The sequence below is a fragment of the Mustelus asterias genome, chromosome 22 (genome assembly GCF_964213995.1).
Source record: "Mustelus asterias chromosome 22, sMusAst1.hap1.1, whole genome shotgun sequence".
Classification (NCBI taxonomy): domain Eukaryota; kingdom Metazoa; phylum Chordata; class Chondrichthyes; order Carcharhiniformes; family Triakidae; genus Mustelus; species Mustelus asterias.
Genome location: NC_135822.1, coordinates 61,053,187 through 61,079,509, shown reverse-complemented (window position 1 = coordinate 61,079,509; position 26,323 = coordinate 61,053,187). Strand labels below are relative to the sequence as shown.

The following is a 26,323-nucleotide window of genomic DNA, read 5'->3' as shown; positions in this document are numbered from 1 at the left end:
TTGAAGCGTTGCAAAATGGCAGCTCAGCTAGAGATGCAACTTTTTATTCAAAACCGTATTTAATATTTCTACCAAAGCAAATCACTGCGGTTGGTGGAATCTGAAACCTAAAGAGGAAATGCTGGAAAATCTCAGCAGGTCTGGCAGCATCTGTAAGGAGAGGAAAGAGCTGACGTTCCGAGTCCAGATGATCCTTTATCATCTAGACTCCGTTTGATGACTTTTAATGTTGTTTAATATATTATATTTCATTTATTTATACTTACAGTGCCTTGTGTTAATTTAAACTTCCTCAATCGTTCATATTTTCCACATGTATATTTATACATTATCACGTGTTGAATTACAGGGAAACTTGTTCTTATTAATATTCAACCGTCTCAATGTGTCTTATTGAGTTGCTCAGTGCGTTTCCGATTCAGGTCCTCACTGCTGCCAATGTGTGCACATTGAACCAATGTGTTTGGTTACGTTTGTTGATTTTTATATTATAAAACATGCTGGTATGCCAAGAGGGACGTTTTCTGCCACGTCTTCCTGATACTTTGTGCAGTTAGTGAACATTGGATGCTAAGATCCGAAATATATGGTTTATTTAAAGTACATTAACCTCGAGTGCCATTTCAGTATCTCCCTCGGTTTGAGATTGCAACCCTATTGCTGAATATTGCGATAGAAAGGCGTTCTTGAGTTCAGTCGGCAGGAGGTATAGCTTGGACTGGTGTACATTCACGGGGGTTAACTAACACCGCAGGCTCTTATATCCCTGGAGTAGCCACTTCGAGCATGTTGGGTCTAAATAGTCTGCTTAGAATTTCGTTTTCTGTCTGCTTTGTCTTTGCAAGAGCCGCGGAGGACCAAGTAACGCAAATCGCAGCGGCATTGATGTTCAAGTTTTGTTTAAATATCAAATTGGGAGATTAAAATGCTTGTTAATCAGATATAAGGTGAATCAGAAATGTTAAATTAACAACGCAGTGTATGTATCAAAATGAAATAGAATATATTGAACAATATTAAAGGTGACCATTTTGAAGATCACCGCTAACTAATCACAAACTCAGAGTTAATCTCAGATAGGTTTATCACAGAAACATAAAAACATAGAAAAACTACAGCACAAACAGGCCCTTCGGCCCACAAGTTGTGCCGAACACATCCCTACCTTCTAGACCTACCTATAACCCTCCACCATACTAAGCTCCATGTACTCATCCAGGAGTCTCTTAAAAGACCCTATTGAGTTCGCCTCTACCACCCCTGACAGCAGCCGATTCCACTCGCCCACCCCCCTCTGTGAGAAAAACTTACCCCGAACATCTCCCCTGTACCTACCCCCCAGCACCTTAAACCTGTGTCCTCTCGTAGCAGATATTTCCACCCTGGGAAAAAGCCTCTGAGAGTCCACCCGATCTATGCCTCTCAACATCTTATACACCTCTATTAGGTCTCCTCTCATCCTTCGTCACTCCAAGGAGAACAGACCGAGCTCCCTCAGCTTATCCTCATAAGGCATGCCACTCAATCCAGGCAACATCCTTGTAAATCTCCTCTGCACCCTTTCAATCTTTTCCACATCCTTCCTATAGTGAGGCGACCAGAACTGAGCACAGTACTCCAGGTGGGGTCTGACGAGGGTCTTATATAGTTGCATCATTATCCCCGGACTCCGAAACTCAATCCCTCGATTGATGAAGGCCAGCACACCATACGCCTTCTTAACCACCTCCTCCACATGTGGGGCCGATTTCAGAGTCCTATGGACCCGGACCCCAAGGTTCTTCTGATCCTCTACCGTACTAAAAGTCTTTCCCTTTATATTGTACTCCTTCATCCCATTTGTCCTACCAAAATGGACCACGACGCATTTATCTGGGTTGAATCCATCTGCCACTTGTCCGCCCAGTCTTGCATCCTATCTATGTCCCTCTGTGACTTCTGACATCCCTCCAGACTATCCACAACCCCACCAACCTTCGTTTCATCGGCAAACTTACCAACCCATCCCTCCGCTTCCTCATCCAGGTCATTTATGAAAATGACAAACAGCAAGGGTCCCAGAACAGATCCCTGGGGCACACCACTGATGACCAACCTCCATTTAGAAAAAGACCCATCTATACCCACTCCCTGCCTCTTTTGGGCAAGCCAGTTCTGGATCCACCGGGCAGCAGCCGCTTGGATCCTATGCCCTCTCACTTTTTCTAGAAGCCTTGCATGGGGGACCTTATCGAACGCCTTGCTAAAATCCATACAAACCACATCTACTGCCTTCCCTTCGTCAATGTATTTAGTCACATTTTCGAAGAACTCCACCAGGCTCGTAAGGCACGATCTGCCCTTGACAAAGCCATGCTGAGTATTCTTGAGCATACTAAACCTCTCTAAATGCTCATATGCCCTGTCCTTCAGGATCTTCTCCATCAGTTTACCAACCACTGAGGTTAGACTCACCGGTCAGTAATTACCTGGGCTATCCGTATTCCCCTTCTTGAAAATAGGAACCACATCCGCAATCTTCCAATCCTCCGGCACCTCTCCCATCTCCATCGACGATGCAAAGATCATCGCCAGAGGCTCTGCAATCTCCTCCCTCGCCTCCCACAGTAACCTGGGGTACATTCCATCCGGACCCGGCGACTTATCTATCTTGATGCCATTCAAAGATTCCAGCACAACCTCTTTCTTAAAGTCCACATACTCAATCCTTTCAGTCCACCGCACGCCCGCAGTACATCCACCCAGGTCCTTCTCCTCTGTGAAAACCGAGGCAAAATAGTCATTGAGCACCTCTGCCATTTCTACTGGTTCCGTACAGACTTTCCCGCCTTCACCTTTTATAGGCCCTATTCCGTCACGTCTCATCCTTTTACTCTTCACATAGTTATAGAACGTCTTAGGGTTCTCCTTAATCCTACCTGCCAGGGCCTTCTCGTGACCCCTTCTGGCTCTCCTAATTTCCTTCTTTAGTCCCTTCCTGCAAGCCGTATACTCTTCTAAATCCCTATCTTCGCCAAGCTCTCTGAGCCTTTTGTACGCTTTCCTTTTCTTCTCGCCTCAGTCCCGCACAGCTTCCGTGCACCACGGTTCCTTTCACCGACCAACACCTTCCTGTCTCCTCGGAACGTTGTCCTGTAGAACTCTAGACAGACATTCCTTGAAAAACTGCCACCTCTCTTCAGTACATTTCCCCGAGAATACCTCCTTCCAATTTACTCCTCTAATTTGCTGTCTAATGTCTTCATATTTCCCCTTACTCCATATAAACATTTTCCTAGCTTGCCTGATCCTCTCTTTTTCCAATGCAAGCCTAAAGGAGATAGAGTTATGATCGCTATCCCCAAGATGCTCTCACACTGAGAGATCTGACACCTGTCCAGGTTCATTGGTCAGTATCAGATCAAGTACAGCCTCTCCTCTTGTAGGCTTGTCCACATGCGGTGTCAGGAAACCCTCCTGAACACACCTAACGAACTCCTCCCCATCCAATCCCCTCACCCGAGGGATATTCCAATCTATGTTTGGGAAATTAAAGTCTCCCATCACAACAACTCTGCTATTACTGCATCTCTCCAGGATCTGTTTCCCTATCTGCTCCTCCACCTCCCTGTTACTATTGGGCGGCCTATAGAAAACTCCCAGCAAAGTGACCGGCCCCTTCCCACTCCGAACTTCCACCCACAGACTCGGTGGACAATCCCTCCACAGCATACACCTTCTCTACAGCTGTGATACTATCCCTGATCAGCAGTGCCACTCCACCCCCTCTCTTGCCTCCCTCCCTGTCCTTCCTGAAACATCTGAATCCCGGCACCTGGAGTATCCAGTCCTGTCCCTGAGACATCCAAGTCTCCATAATGGCCACCACATCACACTTCCAGGCATCGATCCACGCTCTGCGCTCATCCCCTTTATTCACTATACTCCTGGCATTAAAGTAAACACATCTCAAGCCTTTGGTCTGAGCTCTCCCCTTCTCTATTCCCTGTCCATCCGCACTCTTGCACTGCCTATAACCCTTCTCTGTTTGCGAGCTACCTTTCTCACTCTCAGTCACCTCATTTTGATCCCCTCCCCCCAACCTATCGAGTTTAAATTCTCCCCAGTAGCCTTAGCCAACCTTCCTGCCAGGATATTGGTCCCCCTGGGATTCAAGTGCCACCCGTCTTTTGTGTACAGGTCACAGCTGCCCCTGAAGAGGTCCCGATGGTCCAGGAACCTGAATCCCTGCCCCCTGCACCAGTCCCTCAGCCACACATTCATCCTCCACCTCACTCCATTCCTGTCCTCACCTTCCCGTGGCACAGGCAGCAATCCTGAGATTATTACCTTTGCTTTCCTCCTTCTCAGCTGTCTCCCTAATTCCCTCTACTCGCTTTTCATGACCCCTTCCCCCTTCCTACCCACATCAGCGGTACCAATATGTACCACTACCTCCGGCTCCTCTCCCTCCCACCTTAGGATTTCTTGGACTCGCCCAGCGACATACTGGATCCCAGCCCCAGGGAGGCAGACCACCATGCGAGACTCCTGCCTGCCTCTGCAAAATCGCCTGTCCGTCCCCCTGACTGTCGAGTCCCCGATTAATACTGCCTTCCCCCTCTTTTCTTTAGCCCTCTGAGTTCCAGGGCCGGACTCCACCCCGGAGACACGGCCACTGCTGCTTCCCCCAGATGGGCTGTCCCCCACAGCAGTACTCAGGCAGGAGTACTTGTTGTGTAGGGGCACACCCACAGGGGTGCTCTCAATCACCCGAGCTTTACCCTTCCTGGCCGTCACCCACTTGGCCTCCTCCCGTGGCCCTGGTGTGACCACCTGATGATAGCTCTTGTCTATCACCACCTCATTCTCCCTTAACAGCCTAAGATCCTCGAGCTGCTGTTCCAGCTTCCTAATGCGGTCCCTCAGGAACCGCAGCTCGACACACCCCTCACAGATGTGGATGTCCGGGAGGCCAGGTGCCTCCAGGACCTCCCACATACTGCACTGTGAACAACACACTGGCTTAACTCTCATATTTCACCCTTTCTAACAAGGTACACAGAGAAAAGTAAATTAGAAAAAGAAAAAAAAAGCTCACCCCTGCTCGCCCTTTTCCCCGAAGCCCTGTGAGCCAAAGCCCTTACAACTCACACTCTACTCCCTGCCCTCTCTGCTGCCCGCTCATTCAACACATGTTCGATGCTATTTTATATTTAAGTGCATCAAATTCAAAAAAGACAATCGTTCTTCATTTCTGCCACGGTCCGTAAAAACGTGCATTATAGTTGAGGTAACTGAATTTGCCCTTGAGATTTTCGTCATGTTTAGATTTCTTATTGAAAATAATGCCGCAGCGGTTTCTCTTCTTTTGCCTCCAATAGCTTTGTATAGACGAAACAAGCTGGAGTTAAAATATCAAGAGGCGGCTTGAGCCGAGTCTGCTAGTTGTTGGGAGTGGTCAGTGTTGGAATAGAGGGTATCGGAGTCAGAAATATTCGGGATATTAGATCAGCAAGGACATTATTGAACCATGGAGCAACTGCACCGACTGCCGACTCAACCCGCATTGAGATTTCTGTCCCCGGAGTTTCGCAGTGCAAGTTCAGTGTGATACAAAGAAGGCACTAACAGAGTATAAATAGTTTGCACAGATTGGAAAAACGCGATAAATATTGTATTGTATTCACCGGGAAAACAACATCGTTTCATTGATTTTAATTATTAGTGGAGTTGGAATCAATGACATGACCCAAAAGTATTCCATTGATCTGATAGATTTGCTGTTTGTGTCTGCCTTTTACATCAAATTAACTTTGGATGTCATGCACAGTGTCTTGAGATAATTCGTGCATTTGGTCTCTTAAGATCAAAGTGTGTTCGTCGTCTATTGGGAGAGGTAGGGCTACAATGAAGATTTGGGACAGTGGACCAGCAAGCACATTATTGAACCATGCGGCAAGCTTGACGGGCCCTACGGTCTATTCCTGGTCCAGTTTATGTTATTTAATCTCCTTTCAAATGGTCTATGTTCTGGTCACTTTGTTAACAAATGCTTTTGCATATTTACTTTCGACAGATTGTGACCAGAACAATTAGCATGGGTCCTGTAAAATTTTGATTTGTGTTTGGTTATATTCTGACAATGATAACGTTTATTCAGGCACATGCACAGGAATTTGGAGATAGATATTTGGAAGCTACTGATCGCCCTATTGATTTGAATTAATTTTATATTGGCACATGTGTTAGTATACAAGCAAAATATTTTTCCTCGCGCGCTCTGCAGACAGAACAGACAATTCATAGAGTACACAGGGGAGAAGGAAAGGAGAGGGTGCAGAATAGAGTATTGCCGCCTCTGGGGTGTAGAGAAGGATCAACTTAATATAAGGTACGCCCATTCAAAATAGAGATATTTGTCTGGATTCTTCGGAGTGAGTTCTTCATGTCTGCTGTTTTAATGGCGTATTGAAGGATAATTATCATATTGCGAAAAAATAATCTGCTTTCTACATCCTGCTCAGCTACGGAATTTGTTCAAATCGGACATGAAGCTGTTTAATATAAAATAATAATTTCAATTCTTCACGCAGCTAATAATGTGCTCGAGGAACATGATCTGGTAAACATTATTCACTGCATTTTGTAATCTTAAAATCGCCCATGTAAAATAGAGTTTCCAAACCATGTAATAGAACAGAGAGTATAGAAGGTGGCAGGAATCTAACCTCAGGCAGAGTAAAAAAGGTAACAGGTATGAGAAGGGAGGCGGTCAATGCAGAACTGAGGATGTTGTACCTGAATGCGCGCAGTATACGGAAAATGATAAATGAGCTTGTTGCGCACATTGAAATTGGCCGGCACATGTTGTGGGCATCACAGAGACGTGGCTGCAAGGGGATCAGGGCTGGAATCTAAATATCCAAGGATATGTGTCCCATCGAAAGGACAGGCATATGCGCAAAGGGGGCGGGGTTGCTTTGTTGGTAAGGAATGAAGTTAAATCGATTGCAAGACGGGATATAGGATCAGAAGGCATGGAATCTCTGTGGGTAGCGATAAAGAATGGCAAAGGTAAAAAGACCCTAATGGGAATTCTGCACAGGCTCTCTCGCAGTGGTCAATGTGGGGCAGAAAATCAATCAAGAGGCAGAAAAGTCATATTATTAAACGCAATATTACAATAATCATGGGGGACTTCAATATGCAAGTGGACTGGGAAAATGAGGTAGGCAATGGATCCCAAGAAATTAAATTTGTGGAATTTCTAAGAGATGGTTTATTGGAGCAGCTTGTGACAGAGCCTACTAGGGAACAGGCAATTCTGGATTTGGTGATGTGGAATGGGGCAGACCTGATTAGGGAACTTAAGGTGAAGGAACCCTTTCGGAGCAGTGACCACAATATGATGGAATTTCCCTGCAGTTTGAGAGGGGGAAGCTGGAATCAGATTGAACGGTATTACAGTTAAATAAAGGTAACTACAAGGCCATGGGGAGGAGCTGGCCAGAGATGATTAGAAAGGCAGCCTTGCAGGGAAGACAGTGGAACAGCAATGGCAGGAATTTTGGGGGGTTATTCAGGAGGCACAACAAAAATTCAGACTAAGGGGGAGGAAAAATGCAAAGGGGAGGACGAGGCATCCATGGCTGATGAGTGAAGTCAAGGCCAGCATAAAAGAAAAAGACAACGCATACATAGAGGCGAGGATTAGTGGGAAGCCAAACGATGGAGAAGACTTTAAAAGTGAGCAGAGGAGAATTAAATAAGCAATATGGTGGGAGAAGATGAAATATGAGTGTAAGCAACTGGTAACATAAAAGAAGATAGGAAGAGTATTTTTCAATATGCAAAAGGTCAGAGAGGCAAAAATAGACATTGGCCTACTGGAAAATTAAGCTGGAGAGGTAATAATAAAGGAAACAAAGAAATGGCAGAGTTAAACAAAAAGTTCAGCATGGACAAGTTGGGCCGTAGGATCTGTTTCCATGCTGTAAACCTCTATGACTCTGTGATTCTATCACTCAAGAACTGAATAGTTACCTTCCATCAGTCTTCATGATGGGAGACACCAGTGGGATGACAGAGCTCCAGGAGAATCAGGGGGCATAGGTTAATGTAGTGGGCATCACGAAGGAGAGGATTCTGGGGAAACTGAAAGGTCTGAAGGTGGATATATCACCTGGACCGGGTGAACTATACCCCAGGGTTTTACAATTGATAGCCGAGGAAATTGTGGAGGGATTGGCAGTGATCTTTCAGAAATCACTGGAGGCAGGAAGGGTCCCAGAGGACTGAAAAGTCCCGAATGTAACACCACTGTCTAAGGCAGGAGGGAGACAGCAGAAATTATAGGCTGGTTAGCCTGACTTCAGTCATTTGCAAGATTTTGGAGTCCATTATTAACGATACAATTGCAGAGTACTTGGAAGTGCATGATAAAATGGGACTGAGTCAGCATGGTTTTGTCAAGGGGGCGGGGAGGGGGGGGGGGGGAGTCATGTCTGACGAATCTGTTCGAGTCCTTTGAGGAGGTAACCAGGAAGTTAGATATAGGAGAACCAGTTGACATGATTTATTTAGATTTCCAGAAGGCCTTTGACAAGGTGCTGCATAGGAGACGGTTAAAAAAATTAAGTGCCCATGGTGTTAAGGGTAAGATCCCGGCATAGATAGAGGATTGGCTGACTGGCAGAAGGCAGAGAGTGGGGATAAAGGGGTACTTTTCAGGCTGGCAGCCAGTGACTAGTGGTGTGCCTCAGGCATCGGTGCTGGGACCACAACTTTTCACAATATAAATTAACGATTTGGAAGAAGGAACTGAAGGCACTTCTGTTAAATTTGCAGATGATACGAAGATATGAAGAGGGCCAGGTACTATTGAGGAAGCGGGGTTGGGGGGAAGTGGGGGGGAGGGGAAGCGGGGGGGAGGTGCTGCAGAAGGAATTGGACGGGCTAGGGAGTGGGCAAAGAAGTGGCAGATGCAATACAATGTGGAAAAGTGCGAGGTTATACACTTTGGAAGGAGGAATGGAGATATAGACTATTTTCCTAAATTGGGAAATGCTTAGGAAATCAGAAGCACAAAGGTACTTGGGAGTCATTGTTCAAGACTCTCTTAAGGTTAACGTGCAGGTTTCATCGGCAGTTAGGAAGGCAAATGCAATATTTGCATTCATGTCGAGGGGGCTAGAATACAAGAGCAGGGCTGTACTTCTGAGGCTGTATAAGGCACTGGTCAGACCCCGTTTCGAGTATTGTGAGCAGTTTTGGACCCCGTATCTAAGGAAGGATGTGCTGGCCTTGGGAAAGGTGCAGAGGAGATTCACAAGAATGACCCCTGAAATGAAGAGCTTGTCGTATGAGGAACTGTTGAGGACTCTGGATCTGTACTCATTGGAGTTCAGAAGGATGAGGGGGAATCTAATTGAAACTTACAGGAAAGTGCGAGGCCTGGACAGAGTGGACGTGGAGAAGATGTTTCCACTAGTAGGAAAAGGTAGAACCAGAGGGCACAACCCCAGACTAAAGGAATGATCCTTTGAAGCAGAGATGTGGAGGAATTTCTTTAGCCAGAGAGTGATGAATCTGTGGAACTCTTTGCCGCACAAGGCTGTGGAGGCCAGGTCATTGAGTGTCTTTAAGACAGAGATAGATAGGTCTTGATTAATAATAATATCACGTGTTATGGGAAAAAGGCAGGAGAATGAGAAAAATATCAGGCATGATTGAATGGTGGAGCATACTCGATGGGCCGAGTGGCCTAATTCTGCTCCGATGTCTTATGGTCTTATGTAGTTAATTTCCAAGCTGAAATGTCAGTGTTTTAGGTCTCAATCAGCAAGTGAAATTGCAGACAACGAAATTCCTTATTTTATTCTGTTTTAGCTTGCGTCCTTTGAGTTTCATGTTATTTATACTAATATTTCCGATTGGTTGTTTGTCTTAAGAAGTTGTGGTTAACTGACGTGCAAAGTTTTAAAATAACTTTCAAATTTTGGCATCAAGCAGTGGTGCCACGAGTGAAATGTGCAGTGTTCTGGAGTGCAGCTGCTGTAGGTCAGTGAAGCAGATTAGTTGGGTGAATGGTACGTGTGCGACAGGATATCTGCCGCAGGATTTACAATCAGCTGTAGTTTAAAGAGTTTGTCAGCTGACCAGGAGATGGTAGAAATCGTGAGTTTTAAGTTTTTCAGTTTATTGATGAATGTCACAAGTGGTTTGCATTAACACTGCAATGAAATTACTGTGAAAATCCCCTGGTCGCCAAACTCCGGCGCTGTTCCGGTGCACATACAATTTAGCATGGCCAATGAACCTAATCAGCACATCTTTGGGACTGTGGGATGAAACTGGAGCACCCGGAGGAAACCCACACAGACATGGGAGAACCGTGCAGTCTCCGCACAGATAGTGACCCAAGCCAGGAATTGAATCCGTGTTCCTGGCGTTGTGAGGCAGCAGTACCATCATGCCACCCACATTTAATTTAACCTCTGTGCATTTGTTTAACATCTACGCATATATGGGTGATTTGGACAAATAAATACATTCAACATTGAACCAAACCAGCGGATCAGACACTATGACAAGAAAATTGATTCGTGCAGATAAATGGCGAAGCAGTAATGCCTGAGAAAGGAAAATGAATGATCATTTATGTGAGTTAATGAGAACAAGTCCAAAGGAATGAGCACAAATGGGAATCACGCGTGCAGATGGTTGCTTTTCACTTTCGCGTCTTGGCCAGCCCTAGATATCTAGATAAGCTGGATAAAGGTCTGCGTCTTGAAACATTCCGTGATTAGAACAGAATGACATGTAAAACATAAGAGCAATTCATCAGCACAATGACGGGCTGAAATGATATAAACAGGAAGAATATGGGGGGAAAACTGAATGGATTGAAGCAGATTCATCCAGTCTTCACCGATACTTCACTGAAACGTTGAGATTGTGAACGTTTTTGGGACAACTGGTGAAAGATTATTCCCTCTGGTCTTTCAGTGGATTGTAGGAGAGGGGGAATTTCAGGATGCTGGCTATTATCAGACAGAGTTGGCGAAGACAGTTGAGGCTGCAGAATCAGAGCATGTGACACACTTTATTATCCAATCCTAATCACCTTTGGAGGGCAGTTAAGTCAACTACATTGCTGTGGCTCTGGAGTCACATGTAGGCCAGACTGGGTGAGGACGGCATATTTCCTTCCCTTAAGGACGTTTGTGAACCACATGGGTGTTTCCGACAATCGACAATGGTTGCATGGTCGTAGATTCTAAATTCCAGATATTTTCTTATTGAATTCAAATTACACCACCTGCCGTGGCGGAATTCGAACCCAGGTCCCCAGAGTGTTAGCTAAGTTTCTGGATTGATCGTCCAGCGATAACACCACTAAGCCACCGCCTCCGCTGTAAAAACTAATGTATCAATTACACGACAGAAGCGAGAACAGAAAGAGACAAGTGGTTGGGGCATTGAAGGGTTAAATACATGGCTTGAAGACTGGTATGAGAAAATAGGTTTTGCTTCATAGAACATAGAACAGTACAGCACAGAAACGGCCCTTCGGCCCACAATGTTGTGCCGAGCTTTATCTGAAACCAAGATCAAGCTATCCCACTCCCTATCATCCTGGTGTGCTCCATGTGCCTATCCAATAAGCGCTTGAATGTCCCTAAAGTGTCTGACTCAACGATCACTGCAGGCAGTCCATTCCACACCCCAACCACTCTGAGTAAAGAACCTACCTCGGACATCCTTCCTATATCTCCCACCATGAACCCTATAGTTATGCCCCCTCGTAATAGCTCCACCCACCCGAGGAAATAGTCTTTGAACGTTCACTCTATCTATCCCCTTCATCATTTTATAAACCTCTATTAAGTCTCTCCTCAACCTCCTCCGCTCCAGAGAGAACAGCCCTAGCTCCTTCAATCCTTCCTCATAAGACCTACCTTCCAAACCAGGGAGCATCCTGGTAAATCTCCTTTGCATTCTTTCCAGCGCTTCCACATCCTTCTCATAGTGAGGTGACCAGAACTGCACACAATATTCCAAATGTGGTCTCACCAAGGTCCTGTACAGTTGCAGCATAACCCCACGGCTCTTAAACTCCAAGCCCCTGTTAATAAAAGCTAACACACTATAGGCTTTCTTCACAGCTCTATGCACTTGAGTGGCCACCTTTAGAGATCTGTGGATATGGACCCCAAGATCTCTCTGTTCCTCCACAGTCTTCAGAACCCTACCTTTGACCCTGTAATCCATATTTAAATTAGTCCTGCCAAAATGAATCACCTCACATTTATCAGGGTTAAACTCCATTTGCCATTTTTCAGCCCAGCTTTGCATCCTATCTATGTCTCTTTGTAGCCTACAACAGCCCTCCACCTCATCCACTACTCCACCAATCTTGGTGTCATCAGCAAATTTACTGATCCACTCTTCAGCCCCCTCCTCTAAGTCATTAATGAAAATCACACACAGCAGAGGACCAAGCACTGATCCCTGTGGCACTCCGCGAGCAACCTGCCTCCAATCCGAAAATTTTCCATCCACCACCACCCTCTGTCTTCGATCAGATAGCCAGTTGCCTATCCAATCGGCCAACTTTCCCTCTATCCCACACCTCCTTACTTTCTTGATAAGCTGACCAAAGGGGACCTTATCAAACGCCTTACTAAAATCCATGTATATGACATCAACTGCCCTACCTTCATCAACACACTTAGTTACTTCCTCAAAATATTCAATCAAATTTGTGAGGCACGACTTGCCCTTCACAAATCTGTGCTGACTATCCCAGATTAATCCGCATCTTTCTAAATGGTCGTAAATCCAATCCCTAAGGACCTTTTCCATCAATTTACCAACCACCGAAGTAAGACTAACCGGTCTATAATTACCAGGGTCATTTCTATTCCCTTTCTTAAACAGAGGAACAACATTCGCCACTCTCCAGTCGTCTGGCACCATCCCCATGGGCAGTGTGGACCCAAAGATCAAAGCCAAAGGCTCTGCAATCTCATCCCTTGCCTCCCAAAGAATCCTAGGATATATTTCATCAGGCCCAGGGGACTAATCGACCTTCAGTTTATCCGAAACTGCCAGTATATCCTCCCTCCGAACAACTGTTTCCTCCAGCCTATTAGCCTGTAACACCTTCTCTTCCTCAAAAACATGGCCCCTCTCCTTGGTGAACACTGAAGAAAAGTATTCATTCATCACCTCGCCTATCTCTACTGACTCCATACACAGGTTCCCACTACTGTCCTTGGCCGGCCCTAACCTCACCCTGGTCATTCTTTTATCCCTCACATAAGAGTAAAAAGCCTTGGGGTTTTCCTTGATCCGACCCACCAAGGACTTCTCATGTCCCCTTCTAGCTCTCGTAAGCCCCTTTTTCAGCTCATTTCTTGCTAACTTGTAACCCTCAATCGAGCCATCGGAACCTTGTTTTCTCATCCCTACATAAGCTTCCCTCTTCCTTTTCACAAGACATTCCACCTCTTTCGTGAACCATGGTTCCCTCACTCGGCCTTTTCCTCCCTGCCTGACAGGGCCGTACCTATCAAGGACACCCAGTATTTGTTCCTTGAAAAAGTTCCACTTTTCATTAGTGCTTTTCCCTGACAGCTTCTGTTCCCATCTTATGCCCTCTAATTCTTGCCTCATGACATCATATTTACCTGTCCCCCAATTGTAAACCTTGCCCTGTCGTACGGCCCGATCCCTCTCCATTGCAATAACAAAAGACACCGAATTGTGGTCACTATCTCCAAAGTGCTCTCCCACAACCAAATCTAACACTTGGCCCAGTTCATTTCCCAGTACCAAATCCAATGTGGCCTCACCTCTTGTCGGCCTATCCACATATTGTGTCAGGAGACCCTCCTGCACACACTGCGCAAAAACTGCCCCATCCGAACTATTGGACCTACAAAGGTTCCAATCAATATTTGGAAAGTTAAAGTCCCCCATGACAACTACCCTGTGACCCCCACACATATTCATAATCTGCTTGGAATTTCTTCCTCCACATCTCTATTACTATTTGGGGGCCTATAGTAAATTCCTAACAACGTGACCGCTCCTTTTCTATTTCTAACTTCAGCCCATATTACCTCAGTTTGCAGATCCCCCTCGAATGCCTTTCTGCAGCCGTTAGACTATCCTTGATTAACAATGCCACTCCTCCACCTCTTTTACCAGCTTCCCTACACTTACTGAAACATCTATACCCCGGAACGTCCAACAACCATTCCTGTCCTTGTTCTACCCACGTCTCCGTAATGGCCACAACATCGTAGTCCCAAGTACCAATCCACGCCCCAAGTTCATCTACCTTGTTCCGGATGCTCCTTGCATTGAAGTAGACACACTTCAACCCACCGTCCCGTCTACCGGTACCCACCCTTGACCTTGATACATTCCCCAATACCTCACCACCCTCAGCACTTACTTCTGGACTACAACTCCTTTTCCCACTCCCCTGACAAATTAGTATAAACCCCCCTGAAGAGCCATATCAAATTTCCCTCCCAGGATATTGGTGCCCCTCTGGTTCAGGTGCACCCCGTCCTGTTTGTACAGGTCCCACCTTCCCCAGAATGTGTTCCAATTATCCACGTATCTGAAACCCTGCCTCCTGCACCATCCCTGCAACCACATGTTTAACTGCACTCTCTCCCTGTTCCTCAACTCGCTATCACGTGGCACCGGTAACGTACCAGAGATGACCACATGTTTTGTCTTGGCTCTCAGCTTCCAGCCCAGCTCCCGAAATTCCTGTTTTAAATCCCCGTCCCTTCTCTTACCTATGTTGTTGGTACCAATGTGTACTACGACTTGTGACTGTTTCCCCTCCCCCTTAAGAATCCGGAAGACACGGTCCGAGATGTCACGGACCCTGGCATCCGGTAGGCAACACACCATCCGCGAGTCTCTTTTGCTGCCACAGAACCTCCTATCTATCCCTCAAACTAACGAGTCTCCAATAACTATTGCACTTCCGCTCTCCCCCTTACCCTCCCGAGCCACAGAGACGGACTCAGTGCTGGAGGTCCTCTCACTGCGGCTCACCACTGGCATGTCGTCCCCGTCGACCGCATCCAAAGCAGAATACTTGTTGCTAAGGGGAACGACCACAGGGGATCCCTGCACTGACTGCTTTCTCCCAGCCCCTCTCACCGTCATCCATCTATTTTCATTCCTCGGAGTAACTGTATCCCTGAAGCTTCTGTCTATGGCCTCCTCTGCGTCCCTAATGATCCTAAGTTCATCCAACTCCAGCTCCAGTTCCCTAACACGATTTTGGAGGAGCTGCAGATGGGTGCACTTCCCACAGGTGTAATCAGCAGGGACACTCATGTCATCCCTCACCTCAAACATAGTGCAAGAGGAACATTGCACTGCCTGCACACCCATCCCCTCCAGATACCTTGCCAGTACCAGGTAGAAACAGCAAAAATGAATTAAACTCACCCCTGCTCGCCCGTTCCCCCGAAGCCCTGTGAGCCAAAGCCCTTACAGCTTCACTCAGCTTCCCACTCACTCCACAGCCCGCTCCCGACGCTGCCCGCTGTATAGAGTGACTTTTATACTAAAAAACACAATCTCCCAGAATCCCCCGCAGCCTACTCCCACTTGCTCAGAGTTTCAACCCTTGAAAAATGCCCGCGAAAAAACGGATTAAATAAATAAATGAATTACAGCACTTTACTCACCCTCAGTACTCCTGCTGAGAATCTCTCCCTCTGTCTTGCACCACTTCGAACAAATGAGGCCAGACCCCCCCCCAGGTAACTGACTTTTATACTAAAAAACACAATCTCCCAAAATCACCTACCGCCTACTCCCACTTCCGCAGAGTTTAAACCCTTGAAAAAATCCCGCGAAAAAACGGATTAAATAAATAAATGAATTACAGCACTTTACTCACCCTCAGTACTCCTGCTGAGAATCTCTCCCTCTGTCTTGCACCACTTCGAACAAATGAGGCCAGACCCCCCCCCCCCCAGGTAACTGACTTTTATACTAAAAAACACAATCTCCCAAAATCCCCTACCGCCTACTCCCACTTCCGCAGAGTTTAAACCCTTGAAAAAATCCCGCGAAAAAACGGATTAAATAAATAAATAAATAAATTACAGCACTTTACTCACCCTCAGTACTCCTGCTGAGAATCTCTCCCTCTGTCTTGCACCACTTCGAGCAAATCAGGCCAGAGCCCCAGGTAACTGACTTTTATACTAAAAAACACAATCTCCCAGAATCCCCTGCAGCCGACTCCCACTTCCTCAGTGGACCCCAAGATCTCTCTGTTTCTCCACAGTCTTCAGAACCCTACCTTTGACCCTGTAATCCACATTTAAATTTGTCCTACAAAAATAATCACCTCACATTTATCAGGGTTAAACTCTATCTGCCATTTTTCAGCCCAGCTTTGCATCCTATCTATGACTCTTTGCAGTCTACAACAGCCCTCCACCTCATCCACTACTCCACCAATCTTGGTGTCATCAGCAAATTTACTGATCCACCCTTCAGCCCCCTCCTCTAAGTCATTAATGAAAATCACAAATAGCAGAGGACCAAGCACTGATCCCTGTGGCACTCCGCGAGCAACCTGCCTCCAGTCCGAAAATTTTCCATCCACCACCACCCTCTGTCTTCGATCAGATAGCCAGTTACCCATCCAATCAGCCAACTTTCCCTCTATCCCACACCTCCTTACTTTCATCATAAGCCGACCATGGGGGACCTGATCAACTGCCCTACCTTCATCAACACACTTAGTTACTTCCTCAAAGAATTCAATCAAATTTGTGGGGCACGACTTGCCCTTCACGAATCCGTGCTGACTATCCCGGAATAATCCGCATCTTTCTAAATGGTCGTAAGTCCCATCCCTAAGGATCCTTTCCATCAACATTCCCACCACTGAAGCAAGACTAACCGGCCTATAATTACCAGGGTCATTTCTATTCCCGTTCTTAAACAGAGGAACAAGATTCGCCATTCTCCAGTCCTCTGGCACCATCCCCATGGACAGTGAGGACCCAAAGATCAAAACCAAAGGCTCTGCAATCTCGTCCCTTGCCTTCCAAAGAATCCTAGGATATATTTCATCAGGCCCAGGGGGCTTATCGACCTTCAGTTTATTCAAAACTGCTAGTACATCCTCCCTCCGAACATCTACTTCCTCCAGTCTATTAGCCTGTAACACCTTCTCTTCCTCAAAAACATGGCCCCTCTCCTTGGTGAACACTGAAGAAAAGTATTCATTCATCACCTCGCCTATCTCTGCTGACTCCATACACAAGTTCCCACTACTGTCCTTGACCGGCCCTAACCTCACACTGGTCATACTTTTATTCCTCACATAAGAGTACAAAGCTTTGGGGGTTTCCTTGATCCGACCCGCCAAGGACTTCTCATGCTCTCCTAGCTCTCCTGAGCCCCTTTTTCAGCTCATTTCTTGCTAACTTGTAACCCTCAATCGAGCCATCTGAACCTTGTTTCATCATCCCGACATAAGCTTCCCTCTTCCTTTTTACAAGACATTCCACCTCTTTTGTGAACTGTGGTTCCCTCACTCGGCCATTTCCTCCCTGCCTGACAGGGACATACCTTTCAAGGACACACAGTATTTGTTCTTGAAAAGGTTCCACTTTCCATTAGTGCCTTTCCCTGACAGTTTCTGTTCCCATCTTATGCCCCCTAATTCTTGCCTAATCGCATCATAATTACCTGTCCCCCAATTATAAACCTTGCCCTGCTGTACAACCCTATCCCTCTCCATTGCAATAACAAAAGACACCGAATTGTAGTCACTGTCTCCAAAGTGCTCTCCCACAACCAAATCTAACACTTGGCCCCGTTCATTTCCCAGTACCAAATCCAATGTGGCCCCACCTCTTGTCGGCCTATCCACATATTGTGTCAGGAAATCCTCCTGCACACATTGCACAAAAACTGCCCCATCCGAACTATTCGACCTACAAAGGTTCCAATTAATATTTGGAAAGTTAAAGTCCCCTTTCATGGGACACTCGCAGCTGCATTGCAGAAAGCGAGTGTTGTACGATTGGGGCACTTTTCAACTGACCTGTGCTGGACCTGTGTTCTGGTGAGTTGTATAACCAGAGTGGTGGCGAGGACTTGAAAAGAAATACTGGGGGCAAGGGATAATGTAAGAGGACATGTAGTAAATCAAAGGGAAACAACAAGGTAACAGAGTGGTGATTTAGTTAATGAGTGGGACAGGAAGGGACAGAGAAATCAAGTTTAAGTGTGTCCCAGCAGATGAGTCCGGAAACTGCAGAAATAGTAACAAGACGGAAATACAGAGAGGCTTGCAGCACTCAAAAACATAGACGCACAGATACAAATAACTATGCCTGACTTGAGATTCAGTATAAGGAGGCCGAGGCTGAGACCTATATCTTAAAAAGTACTTGACATTTTCAAGTGACAGAGAGCGAGGAAAAGGGAATGAAATCACTCTGTTAATAAAGGACATCATTGTTACAGTAACCAGAGAGCAGACGTAGAATCCGTTTGAATAGAGATGAGAAACAGTAACGGTGAAATATCATACGTTGGAGTGGTACAGAGGGCCCCGAACAGGGGGTAGAAAAGGGTGCACATAAACATCAATGGGACTCGAAAAAAAAGTGCTGCAATAATTATGAGTGAGTGAAATCTACACGTAGCTTGGGCGAATCATATCATCAAATGTAGCCTGGAACATAAGTTCATGGAGTGTTTATTCTAAAAGAACGAGGCGACATCTGGAGTCCTGCGCAGAATGTTGGCTTTCTATGAAAAATATATAACAGTTCGGAGAATGTTCACTCATTCCTGGGATGAGGGGCCTATCGAATGAAAGAAGCTTGGATATTTTAGGCCTATATCCATTTGAATTTAGAAGAATGAGATGATCTTGGGAGGATTTGATAGATTAGATACCGGGAAGATATTCACTTAGATTCTACCAAGGGGACATGGTTTAAGAATAATAAGTCTATGTGCTGAGGCGGAGATGAAGCGAATTCTTTTCCTCTCAGAGGATCGTCACTCTGCAGAATTCTCACCCAGAACGCAGTGGAGTCTCTGTTATTGAATCTAATTAGGACGGATTTAGGCAGATTTCGGATTGACAAGGCAGTGAAGGATTGTGGGTGGAGGGGGTTGCAGACACCAAAATGAAGTTGAAACCACAATCATAACAGCCACAGACTTATTGAATGGCAGAGTAGGTTCGAAAGACTGAATGGTTTACTCCTGCTGTTAAGTACAATGTTCCTATGCAACATACTAACAGCATTCTGAAATTGCAGCAAACTGCAATCATTAAAGAATGATGATCAAACATCATTAGCATGTTGAAGAGTAGGGCAGGTCAGTGGAAGATAGGTTACAAGAGCAACCTGACAGTTGGAATTAATAGGCGGGATTTTATATCTTCGCTCGAGCGAGACCAGAACCTTCCAGCCGAGAGTAACAGACATTTCCACCACTCGCCCACTTCGAATCTGTGGCGGGTGAGGCAGTAGAATTTCGGCGAATGATTGCAACCAGCGGAAAGGGAGTAGGGGTGGTGAGTAGGGTCCGCTGCCACTCTGCCTGAGATCAATGGGGGGGGGGGGGGGGGCGGGAAAAGGAGGGCGGGGCCTGCGGTCGGACTGGGTGGCGGGGGCGTGGGGGATAAGGGGGTCAATAATGTTGTGGGGTGGGGCAATTTCTGTGGGAACCAGAGTAGGTATTATCCGGTCCAGGGTGGATGCGGCAGGGCAGCGGCAGTATATCATTTTCTGTGCATGCACAGTTGGATGCGCCGATTGGAGCTGCACGGTTTCGGTCGCATTAAGCCCCGCCCACTGGCTTCTGCAGCGCAATCACTGATATTTTTGCAGGCAAAGTGCGTATGGGGGCGCCTGAGAACGAGACTAAAAGTCAGGTCTGAAACACTCCCTATTTCAAGTCCGCCCAACACTTTGAATGAAAATGGTAAAATAGGGCCTATGAGTTCCAAGTGGAAACTTGCTTGCATCAAACTTTTTTTAAAGTCAAAAGTTACCAGACAAAGACAGAACATTTAGTTTAATTTAAATCATATTTCCATCCCTTCATGAAATTAGGATCGGTTTGCTCCAATTGGCATTCACCAATGACCACAGGGACGTAGGACTTAGGAGCGGAAATTGGTAATTCAACCCTTCGAGCCTGCTCCGCCATGCAATCAGATCATGGCTGATCTTCCCCTGGTCTCAAATCCACCTCCCTACCTGAAACCCATATCCGCTTATCTTTTTTGTTAGAGAAGTTACTGAGATTGCCATCACCATGGACACTGCACCGCGTTTAAAATGTATTCTTACTTTTCCATGTTATTGGGCCGACCGAGATGGTAATACAGGGCCGATCACTGGAAGATTCCAGAAGGAACAGAGCATTGCCCACCAGGACAGAAAGTACTCAGACGTCATTGTGTATATGTGATATCAATTTGATTACATTATGGCATGTTGTCAATGTTGGATTGCCGTATAAATTTTATTTGTGCTTTCTTAATATAGGGAATGCGAAGCTGATGCCATCATAGATCCCGATATCATTTCTTCCGTAAAGTATCGGGAATTCATACCCCACAGTTTGTTACATTTGGATTTTCCTTTCCTTTCCTGTCTCAGTGAATTTTAATTCTGATCTTCTTATTTCAGGCAGACCTGGGGACAATCAGACTATCCAACCAGGTAATCACTCTTTATGTTATCTGCTATCTCTGTTATTACTCCATCCCCTTAAATATGAAGGCTCGGTCACAATCCGAATGCCCTTTTGATCATAGATTTATCTGCAGTCTGGTTATCAATGGTGGGGACTGTGTTCCGTGCACCCTTCTTAATGACTTTTCATTCCAACTCACAGACTGCTGCTGTCTCCATACAGATAGATAAAAAATGAGGCTCATTGAAGAGCAGAATGTGCAGGATCAGCTTCACTCACACTGCTGCCGGTTCCAAAGGGGCTCCCACTTTCCACCTCACCAATCAGCATTGAAGTCGAGATCCCATGAACATTTGAGACAGGGGAGATTCAGAAAGAATGTCTCCGTTTGTGCGGGAGTCCAGAACTAGGGGTCAGAGTTTGAGGATAAGGGGTAAATCTTTTAGGACTGAGATGAGGAGAAATTTCTTCACCCAGGAAGTAGTGAGTCTGTGGAATTCACGACCACAGAAATTAGTTGAGGCCAACATGTTGTGGGATTTCAAGAAGAAATTGGATACAGCTCTTGGGGTGAATGGGATCAAGGGATATGGGGGGAAGGTGTGATCAGGATATTGAATTTGATGATCAGCCATGATCACAATGAATGGCAGAATAGACTCGAAGGGCTGAATGGCCTACTCCTGCTTCTAGTTTCTATGGTTCCAAGTATGTTTCTGTAATGGATAGAGGAGCATTTTCCCTCGATCTTTCCTCGGGAATCACACAGCTGTTGTTCCAGTCAGTACTGAGCACAACAGACAATTGATCATTTCTCCCCGTCCATCTCCCAACCACTGGAAATTCAAATATATTCTGAATCCGTTACCAGCTCGATCACACTGGAGCAGCTGTGATGGTAGAATGTAAACTCTGAATCCAGTTTCCCTGCTCTCATACACCGAACAGTCACATACCCCTCCCCTTCTTTACCAGGTTTAATATTCACTCCGGGTTCTTTTTTTGGAGCGGTTGTGGTTGTGTCTGGACACAGTCCAATGTTCTCATTGATTCCTCTGCCTCGTGAATGGGATCGGAACGTGCGCTGGGACATCCACCATAACTCGTGACATTATGGGCCCGATTTTACCATTTTCATTCTAAGTGCCGAATCTGGGCATAGTGCAGTTCCGACTTAGAAATCGGCTTTCAGGCGCCTCCATACGCTCTCAGCCATCTCCAGTCCGATCCGCGCTGTGGGTGGGGCATAGTGCTGCCGGAACAATCAGAACTCTGAACTGTGCATGCGCAGTTCAAAAAAAGAATTGAAGTCGAGATCCCATGAAAGTGGAGAAAGCAGTTCAGGAGCGAAAAGCTGGAGCGAGGGTATATCTCGGGGGGCGGGGGGGGGGGGATGGGTGGGGTGGGCAGAATGGGTTCCAGATGGATCTCTGATGGGTGGTGCAAATGGATCTCTGGTGGGGGGCGGCAGATGGATCTCTGGTGGGGGGGCAGATGGATCTCTGGTGGGGGGGTCAGATGGATCTTTCGGGGCGGCAGATGGATCTCTGGTGGGGGGGGGGCAAGGGGGCCAGCTGCCACTCTGTGGGCGATTGGTGGGGCGGAGGGGGGCAGGGGTGGTGATTGCTCTGGGTAGCGGGGGGTGGTGGATGAGGGGAACAGAGATGTGTGTGTGCCCCCCTTATTCACCCCCCCACTTCCCAGACCGATCACCACCCCTGCCCCCCTCCCCCCAGCAATCGCCCACAGAGTGGCAGCAGACCCCCCTACCCCCCCACCAGGGATCCATCTGCCCTCCCCCACCAGAGATCCATCTGCCCCCCACTCCCTGAGCTACATCTTACCCGCCTCCCTCCTCCCTCCCCAAGACAACGATCTGGCCTCACTCCCTCCCCCCCTAAGACAACGATCCGGCCTCTCTCCCTCCCCCACCCCCCCGTCCCCCAAGACAATGATGCGGCCTCACTCCCAAACCCCCCCCCCACCCCCCAAGACAACGATCTGACCTCACTCCCTCCCCCCCCACAGAGAATGGTCTGGCCTTACTTCCCCGACCCCCCCAGACAACGAACTTGCCTCACACCCCCCCCCCCAGAGAATGGTCTGGCCTCACTCCCTTCCCCTCCAGAGGAACATCTGACCCGCCTCCCCCCCCACACCTGACAACAATCAGCCCTCCCCCCCACCTCCAGACAGCGATCGGCCCTCCCCCCCCTAGAGATACATCTGACCCACCTCCTCCTCCTCCCACCCCCCCAACCAGACAATGATCTGACCTCACTCCCCTCCTCCCCCCTCCAGCCAGAGAATGATCTGACCCACCTCCCTCCTCCCCACCCCCACCACTGATCTGAGTCAGAGAGCCGTTGGAAGCACTGAACGTGTTCTTCAGAGGCTGGAGCACCCGACTCAGACTTTTATTTAGCAGTTCCCTAAAGCGCCGTTCCGGATCGGCAAACGCGGTGGTAAAGGGGGAAATGCTTATAGAGTTGGGCGGGCAGTTCATTAATTCAGTTTAAATACATGCAAATGCATTTAAATCGCCGTGGCGCCCGATTTGGGCGCGGAACGGATCACCACCATTTGCGGGTCTCGGGAAAGTGGCGATCTGCGCGGATGCGGGTGCAGATCGCGATAAAGGCCTCACACCCGACTTTACCGCGATTTCGCGCCCGAAAACAGGCGCAAATTGTGGGTAAAATCGGGCCTTATGTCTGATATTTTACAGAGGAGCCTGTGCTGAGACTGGTGAATGGGAGCAATCCATGCGCTGGGAGAGTGGAGATTCACTCCATGGGTCAGCGGGAGCCTGTTCCGGATTATCGATGGGACTTGCGGGAAGCCGCTGTTGTGTGTCGGCATCTGGGCTGCGGGACGGCGATCTCCGCATCGGGCAAGTCTCAATTTGGAAAAGGATCTGGATTAATGCTGCAAAGGAGTGCAGAGTGCAGCGGCCATGAGGTCTCCTTCTGGGATTGTGCTCGGTTTGACTACGCCCCAACTTCACACTCCAAAGCTGCCGGTGTCATCTGCTCAGGTAAAAATCCCACTGCAGTCTCTCGTTTCCCGCCAGTTTCCTGAAAAGGCGGAGGTAAAATAATCTTGGATTATTATTAATTGGGAACGGGAAGGTGTCTTAGCCTTTAGCACTGCTGCCTCACAGCGCCAGGGACTAGGTTTTGATTCCCGGCTTGGGCCAATGTCCGAGCACAGACGTTTTGATAGTAAAACAGACCAGACCAGTAAACTGTTTAATAAATACATAAAATCCTCTGGAGCTTCCTGGAATCTGACCCATAGTCTTCTTCTGGTCACCATCACTCGCATACCCCTCCCCTTCTTCACCAGGTTTAATATTCACTCCGGGTTCTTTTTTTGGAGCGGGCGTGGGGGTTGTGTCTGGACACAGTCCAATGTTCTCATTGATTCCCCTGCCCGGTGAACGGGATCGGAATGTGCGCTGGAGCACTGCAGGTTTAATCCACCGTAACTCGTGACATTATTTCTGACATTTTGCAGGGCAGCAGACGCTGAGACTGGTGAATGGGAGCAATCCATGCGCTGGGAGAGTGGAGATTCACTCCATGGGTCAGCGGGAGACTGTGCCGGATTATCGATGGGACTTGCGGGAAGCCGCTGTTGTGTGTCAGCATCTGGACTGTGGGACGGTAATCTCCGCACCGGGCAAGGCTCACTTCGGAAAAGGATCTGGATTAATGCTGCAAAAGAGTGCTGAGTGCAGCGGCCTTGAGTCCTCCTTCTGGGATTGTGCTCGGTTTGACTACACGCCAACTTCACACTCCAAAGCTGCCGGTGTCATCTGCTCAGGTAAAAATCCAACTGCAGTTCCTCGTTTCCCGCCAGTTTCCTGAAAAGGCGGATGTAAAATAATCTTGGATTATTATTAATTGAGAACGGGAGGGTGGCATAGAATTTAGCACTGCTGCCTCACAGCGCCAGGGACCAGATTTTGATTCCCGGCTTGGGCCACTGTCCGTGCAGAGACATTTTGATAGTAAAACAGACCAGACGAGTACACTGTTTAATAAATACACAAAATCCGATGTCGATCCCTGGAATCTGACCCATAGTTTTCTTCTGGTCACCATCATTCGCATTCCCCTCCCCTTCTTCACCAGGTTTAATATTCACTCCGGTTTCTTTTTTTGGCACGGGCGTGGGGATTGTATCTGGAGACAGTCCAATGTTCTCATTGATTCCTCTGCTCGGTGAACGGGATCGGAACGTGCGCTGGGACACTGCAGGTTTAATCCACCGTAACTCGTGACATTATTTCTGACATTTTACAGGGCAGCCGACGCTGAGAATGGTGAATGGGAGCAGTCCATGCGCTGGGAGGGTGGAGGTTCACTACATGGGTCAGCGGGGGATTGTGTCGGATTATCTCTGGGGACTTGCGGGAAGCCGCTGTTGTGAGTCGGCATCTGGGCTGCGGGACGGCGATCTCCGCAACGGGCAAGGCTCACTTTGGAGAAGGATCTGGATTAATTCTGCAACATAGTGTTGAGTGCAGCGGCCATGAGTCCTCCTTCTGGTATTGTGCTGGGTCTGGCTTTAACTCAAATTCAGACTCCAAAGGTGCCGGCGTCATCTGCTCAGGTAAAAATCCTACTGCTGTTTCTCGTTTCCCGCCAGTTTCCTGAAAAGGCGGAGGTAACATAATTTGGGATTGTAATCATTAATTTGAGGCGGCACGACGGCGCAGCGTTTCGCACTGCTGCCTCAGAGCGCCAGCGAATTGGGTTCGATTCCCGGCTTGGGCTACTGTCCGTGCGGAAACATTTTGATATTAAAACAGCAAGAACAAAATCTCAGACCTGACCAATAAACTGTTTACTAAATACAAAATCTGATGGAGCTCATGGAATCTGACCCATAGTTTTCTTCTGGTCACCATCACAACTGACTAAGTCATTTTAATTAATGAAGTAATTTTACACAATTTTCTGTTTGTCAGATTTTGCTGTGAGTATCTTGGAAATCTGGTAAAAATGTTAGTTTTAAGTCTTGAGAATAGATGTTCATTTTCTGACGCACTATTCCAGAACAATTCTGCCTCTAAGTGAGGGCATGTGGAGGCATCGACCCACTTGTGTTATCACTATACCATTCAGAAACTCAGCTAATGTTCTGGGGATCCGGGTTTGAATCCCGCCACGGCAGATGGTGGAAGTTGAATTCAATAAAAATAGATATATGGAATTAAGAATCTAGTGGCGACCATGAAACTATTGTCGATTGTCGGGAAACCCCATCTGGTTGACTAACGTGCTTTAGGGAAGGAAATCTGCCGTTCTTACCTGGTTTGGCCTACATGTGACTCCAGAACCACAGCAATGTGGTTGGCTCTCAACTGCCCTCGGGTAACTAGTGATGGGCAAGAAATGCTGGCCAGTCAGCGACTCCCATGTCCCAAGAATTAAAAAAAACACATATTAAGGATTGAAATAATGTCTCATTGCTTCCATGGGAGTTTCCTCAACTTTTTCACCATATTCCCACTGAGTTTGCAGAAACTGATGACTTTGTGTCTCATGAGCAGTTGATAATTTGTTTTCCATCTCTGTGCTTAAGTTAAACG

The 26,323-nt window shown here is 47.1% G+C and overlaps 1 protein-coding gene across 1 annotated transcript in view; it reads left to right on the top strand.

Moving 5' to 3' along the window:
- LOC144509713 (scavenger receptor cysteine-rich domain-containing protein DMBT1-like) overlaps positions 1-26,323 on the top strand; it is an 89,481-nt gene that overhangs the window by 21,136 nt on the left and 42,022 nt on the right. The window contains exons 2-4 of the mRNA XM_078238494.1: positions 20,715-20,747; positions 23,450-23,758; positions 24,241-24,549. Coding sequence (XP_078094620.1) covers positions 20,715-20,747; positions 23,450-23,758; positions 24,241-24,549 — 651 coding nt within the window. The remainder of the gene's footprint in view (positions 1-20,714; positions 20,748-23,449; positions 23,759-24,240; positions 24,550-26,323) is intronic.